The sequence below is a fragment of the Cryptomeria japonica genome, chromosome 5, assembly GCF_030272615.1.
Source record: "Cryptomeria japonica chromosome 5, Sugi_1.0, whole genome shotgun sequence".
Classification (NCBI taxonomy): Eukaryota; Viridiplantae; Streptophyta; class Pinopsida; order Cupressales; family Cupressaceae; genus Cryptomeria; species Cryptomeria japonica.
The window spans coordinates 328,144,709-328,151,008 of record NC_081409.1 but is presented as its reverse complement, the minus strand read 5'-3'; the positions used below and the strand labels follow the sequence as shown (position 1 = coordinate 328,151,008).

At 38.7% G+C, this 6,300-nt stretch overlaps 1 protein-coding gene across 1 annotated transcript; it reads right to left on the bottom strand.

The window, feature by feature from the left end:
* Positions 1-1,721, bottom strand: LOC131063353 (uncharacterized). Its single transcript, XM_059220633.1, has 2 exons — positions 923-1,721; positions 1-371 (listed from the first exon to the last, which is right to left on the bottom strand). Exons 1-2 carry the CDS (start codon positions 1,719-1,721, stop codon positions 1-3), a joined length of 1,170 nt encoding a protein of 389 aa, XP_059076616.1.
* Positions 1,722-6,300: the final 4,579 nt, after the last annotated feature.

Here is a 6,300-nt window from a genome sequence, read left to right as displayed (position 1 = left end):
CTATCTACCCTTCATAGCCGTGTGAATAGCTTCATGGGCCACAATCACCCCATCCACAATATTCCTTCCAGGAGTAAAACCACTTTGTTCACAAGAGATTAGCTTATCAAGAATTAACTTAAGCCTGTTAGCAGCCACTTTTGTAACGATTTTGTAGATAGTGTACAATGAAATGGGATGAAACTCCTCCATCCCAGCTGGCTTGGCCTTTTTAGGAATAAGCGCCACTAAAGTGTAGTTGAATTCCTTCAAAACAAAGCCTCTGGACCTAGACTCTTCAACCACTTCAAGCAAATCCTCACCAAGCTCATCCCAGAAGAATTGAAAAAAGAAAGCTCGAAACTCATCTGGCCTTGGTGCTTTCTCCCCACCTAATCCAAACACAGCAGCTTTAACTTCCTTAAGTGAGATAGGCTCCTCATGCACGATGTTGTCCTCCCTGGAAACTAGGGGAGGGATTAACTCCAAAAGCTCAGTCTACACACCCGACTGAGCAATCCCACTACTCCACAAATTTTCAAAGAAGCCCACAACCTCTTTACCTATGCGATCTGTGTCTTCAGTGATTGACCCATCCGCAAGCCTTAAGGAAATAATTTTGTTAAAACTTCGCCTTGCTTTCACCAAACTATGAAAGAATTTTGTGTTTCTATCACCCGCTTTCAGCCAATTTTCACGCGACTTCTATTTCCAATAGATCTCCTCCCTTTGCAAAACTTCTCCATACTTACAAAGAAGATCTTTCTCCATGAGGAAGTCCACATCATCCATTCCCTCAGCCATAAATTTTGCATTCAAGGCCCCCAAGTCTCCTTTGAGCCTTCTCTTGTCATCAAAAATATTTCCAAACACCTCCCTATTCCAAGATTTTAATTTATGTTTTACATAACTAAGCTTTTTGAAAAACTGATAGGCCAAGAACCCTTCCACCACCCAACTACAAGCTCTTTAAAACTTGGATCCCTAGTCCACATCTTTTCCACCTTGAAGGGACATCGAATTGGAACACCATCATTCTGCACAACCAAGGAGACCGGAAAATGGTCTGAACCTGAGATGGCTAGGACCTCAGCCTCAAAAACCAAAGGGGCTACATTCCAATCCCCTGCAAGGAAGAATCTATCTAGTTTCTCAGCAATATTGGAAAAGCCTCTATGTCTATTAGTCCATGTGTAATCCCCACCTTTAGCTGCCACTTCAAACAGAGCATTCTCGTTAACAAAAGATTGGAAGTCCAATTGCGATCGGCTCAACCTCCTCACCCCTCCATGCTTCTCAGAGGAAGAGAGGGTGGCATTGAAATCTCCAGCAATAATTGCTAAAGACGGCCTCACTTCCTCTAGACGCCTGGAGATATCCTCCCATAATCTGCACTTATCTACAACCAAAGTCAGCCCATAGACATTAACAAGAAAACATGAGAAATTCATAGTCTTCGAAATCACCTTAACCATCTGCCAATGCTTATAACTTGAAACAACTTCCACTTGAATAGCCAAAGGATTCCACAGAATACCCAGACCACCCAATGCCCCATCTGAATCCACAAAGTGACCCGACCATTTCTGCCTTACCCCAAAAATACACGCAGCATCTTCACGACCCAACTTAGTCTCCTGAATACAAATAACTTCTGGCTTGGCCTGATCAAAACCTCTTTTGACCAAACGTCGCTTGTTAAGGGCATTGCAGCCCCTGACATTCCAGGTTAGGAACTTCATTGCTGCCCAGGAGAGAATAAGTCTCTCTCGGATCTCAGAAGTCTTGTCTGACCCTTCATGTTGCCTGCTTCCTCGAGCAACTTCTGCCTATTCTTTCTACCTCTCAAATTCCCTTTAGACTTGGAGGGGTTTAGTTTAGTCTATTTGATAGTCCTAACCTCTGTCTCCCCTATTTCTGCCAACAGCCCTAGAGAATCATCACTAAATCCTTCCTCCTCCTCAGACTCCATCTCTGCTTCTAGTCCATTTCCCTTGCTTGGGGACATGTGAATGTCCTTAAAACTGATTGTTTTACCATCCAAATTCTCACTCAAATCTTCTGCAACTACCAGGGACTTTGCACTTAAACCCATCTCCTGTCCCTTCAACCCATCCACCGAGGTGTTGTAGAACCTATGCTGGGTTGGATAACCCCCACCGATTTCACAATCCTTTAAAACGGGCCCAAATGCTGCCTCCATCAGCTTCCCTTCTAAATGAGAACCAACACCCCAACCACTTCCCTTACATACTTGGCCCAGTTTATCCTCACCCAAACAACCTCCTTGAGTCTGTAGGATCTCAATAGCCTGTTCAGTCACTCCGCCCGACATCATCACAATAGACTTATCTCCTTGCAACACGGCAGCCTTTTGCCACTTCACCTGACCTGGGCTAGAGTCTAGCAGTACTTCCACCCCATCTTGCATGTCTGGACTATGGCGAAGAACCTCATCCCTTGCGGCCTCCGGAACAAAGCTCAGATTGGTCTTTAGATTTCCCAAGCTCTGGTCTACTTCTGAACCTGCTCCTCCAGAGCACGATCAACCCTTCCTTTCCCCTTTTGCCTAGATAAACAATCCCGGTCCTCATGACCCCATTCTTTACAGGTCTTACATTTGACCATGATTTCTTCGATTTCTATATCTTGTCTCCATACACCCTCTAGAGACCTAATTTCAACAACCTTCAGGAGCCTAGGATGAGGCTTCCACATAACACAGATTCGAGCATACATGCATGAACTAAGCTTGTCAACTGCTTCATCCGACTTGATAAATCTCCCTATTTTCTCCCCTATACTCTTGAAGACTTCCTCCTTCTAGTATTCATGAGGAAGATTATACAATCTTACCCAAATAGGAATTTCCTCAATGGTGGCTTGTCTTGGGTCAAAGTTTGGGGTCCAATCCCTAATTAAAAAACCAACTCCCAACATCAAAAACGGCCCCGAGTCCATCAGTGAAATCTTCTCCTCAGCTGACCCGATAATGATAAGAAAAAACCCATTAGCTAGAGTTTTTATCTCAAAGTGGATCCCCCATTCTTCATTGACCCAGTTTCTCACTCTGGGGAAAGCTGGCCAATCACCTCCCCATTTCATGAAGAAAGCCCTTTCGTGCAAAAGTTGTATCGATTCCTTCCAAGCCTTCGACTCAATGCATATACTAACCGACCGCTTCTCAGACGTAGTCGGTATCCCACCCAGGGAAAGGTCTTTCGGGGCTTTCTAGAATTTCTTCTTTATCCTTTCCTTCGACTGTTGTTTGTTCCATTTCGGAAAGTTCAGATACCTTGAATGGCCCCATTTGGATTTATCATGCTCAAAAGGGAATCGGTTATTCCCCCTACTGTAAACCTCCCTCCGTCTCCTTCTCGTCTCCTGCCAATGCCACTGGTTTGAGCGCGATGGACACCATGGCCGCTGATTCACCCTCTGTCCATGGTCGTGATCCCATCCTCGCGATCGAACAACACCTCCACCTGAAAACCCTAGCTTCCTCCTGCACTCCTCCATTCGTTCATTTTATTTTTTTTTGGAACTTGCTAGGGAAGGATTTGTTCATGTTTTGTTAAGCCACCAACGCACCAATTTAATGGAGAAAAATAATTATTGATGATAATAGGCAAACATCATAATTTAATGAGACATTGACATTTGGATGGAAAAATTTGTTGTTAAAAATATTAAAAATTGATTTGTCAATAGGAGGAAAATAGTCTTATTGGGAAAATGACCCTGAACTTTTTTTTAAATAATCACTTTTGATTGGTGCAAAACAATTAATTAATTGGGCTTAGTGAATACAATAGTATTGTCTATATGGAAGAGTTGGGGATTAGAAAAACAATTAGAATTATATATAAAAAATTTAAATAATTTAAATGTGATTTTTAATTTAAAATTTGAATGGAGAAATTTATTGTTAAATAAATTAAAAAGTTATTTGTCAATATGAGGAAAGTAATATTGTTTGAAAAATGCCTCAAATTTTATAACCTGAGTATATCTCACTTTGGTTTAGATTCATGCCTACAAAATTGCACTTTGTGCCTTCATATGTGAACTTTGACCACAAAATAGTTGCACCTTACATATGGAAATGAACTAATAGAGAATTGACAACTATTGTACATGTGCCTCAACTTGTTGTATCTATGGCTAAAGTGAGGTGGTGTCATGAGACATTTTTTTGGAACTTGCTAGGCAAGGATTTGTTCATGTTTTGTTAAGCCACCAATGCACCAATTTAATGGAGAAAAACAATTATTGATGATAATAGGCAAACATCATAATTTAATGAGACATTGACATTTGGATGGAAAAATTTGTTGTTAAAACTATTAAAAATTGATTTGTCAATATGAGGAAAATAGTCTTCTTGGGAAAATGACCCTGAATTTTTAAATTGACTATATCTCACTTTGGTTTAGATTCATGCCTACAAAATTGCACTACGTGCCTTCATAAGTGAACTTCACATAAAAAAAATGAATCTTACTTGTATTGAAATGAATTGGTAGAGAATTGGCATCTATTGTACATGTGCCTAGCTTTGTTGTACCTATGTCTAAAGTGAGGTGTTATCATGAGACATTACTTGCTAGAAAATATTTGTTCTTGTTTGGTTAAGCCCTTAAACATACCAATTTAATGAAATAAACAAGTATTGATGATAATGGACCAGCATGCAATACGTGTAAGAAGATGTAATGTTTTTATAGTCTCATCAATTAAATAATTTTATAATTATTTAAATCCTCAAATCCACCTCACTTCATCTCACATCACTCAACCTTGCCAATTCACATTTTATGTGGCTAAATAAATTATTAAATCTCAATTATTAATTAGCCATATTAATTCTAACCTCATTTCCTTCTTTTGAGAATGTGTACGTACACTCATCATCAACTTCCCTATATCCTCTCCAACAACTCCTACATCTTTGGGAGAAGTTTGTCCACATCATCCTAGTCAACCTCCACTTGTCCTCATATCCCTAAATATTCTCCAATCATCCTATATTTTCTCATGTAATCATCAATAACGTATAATCTTTATATTCTAAATGGTTGAAATAATGATCGAGTATACATTATCAATAAGCATCATACAACATCATAGCATATCATGTAGATCATAATCATCAACATCAATACATACATCATCATAGCATCATTCATTAGCAATGTATAAAGATCATAATCATCATCATAAATGCATATGTCATCATAATCATGTAGCTCATCTAAGGATCTAATTTGCATCATCATCTCATAATCATCAATATCATAGGTACATCATATAGAATCATCTCATAGCCATCATCATCAAGATAAAGAAATAAAGTCATCATCACATAGATCATCATGTAGAAGTCATAATAAGGAAATCGTCACGACATCATCATGCATGAATAACATAGTAACCATCATAGAGTAGTATCATATAGAATCCATCAAAGTTTGCATATAATCATAAATCATAAAATTGTCCAATTATACAATGATATCAAAGAAAAAAATCATCAATAGTGTACAATGTCCCATGATACAATAAGATACAATCAAGTCTCAAATCATGTGGCATTGCCACCAGAGTTAGTATGCCCTTGTTGAGAAAGGTGTGCCCCACCTGATGGTCTTGCCCCAGGATCTGGATCTCTGTCCCGAAGAGGTGGTCCCATAACTCCACCACTCTCTGTTTGGCCTTGTCTTCCCAATCATTATGTCAAGGACACTATGAGATAGTAAGGTAAAGGTATAATCATTATTTCAATCATTATCATCTGCAACCAAGAAAAATGGGGATAGGACATAATGAGACAATAGGGTAAAGGTATAATCTTTATATTTTCATGTTTTGTTCATTTTCTTTGTTTCATTGGTTGATATTTGGAGTTTTCCTGTAGCTTTTATTATCAATATTTGTTGAAAAATTGGGTAAGTGCACAAAGATGGTGGTCAAAAAGGGGGGTATAAGTGGACACTTTTTTTTTTCTGAAATCAGGTGAACCTAAACTTGGAGGCAAAAGAACAAATATTGTAGTACTCTAAATCTAGTTTCCAAACTACTAAACTTTTTCAAAATTGGATAAGATTAAGGGGGTCAAATCCTTCACGCATGAAAAATAGACCCTGATTTTTTTTGAAAAACATAACATAGTGTCTGACGTGCACATCAAAAAAGTCATAGTTAGGTTTAGTATTTTGATAAATCCTTTGGCAGAAAGATAGTTAAGAGTGAGCACTAGAAGATGTGTAATTTTTTGTAATTTTTTGTTGAGTATTTTTTTTTATGATTTTTCCAATCAAG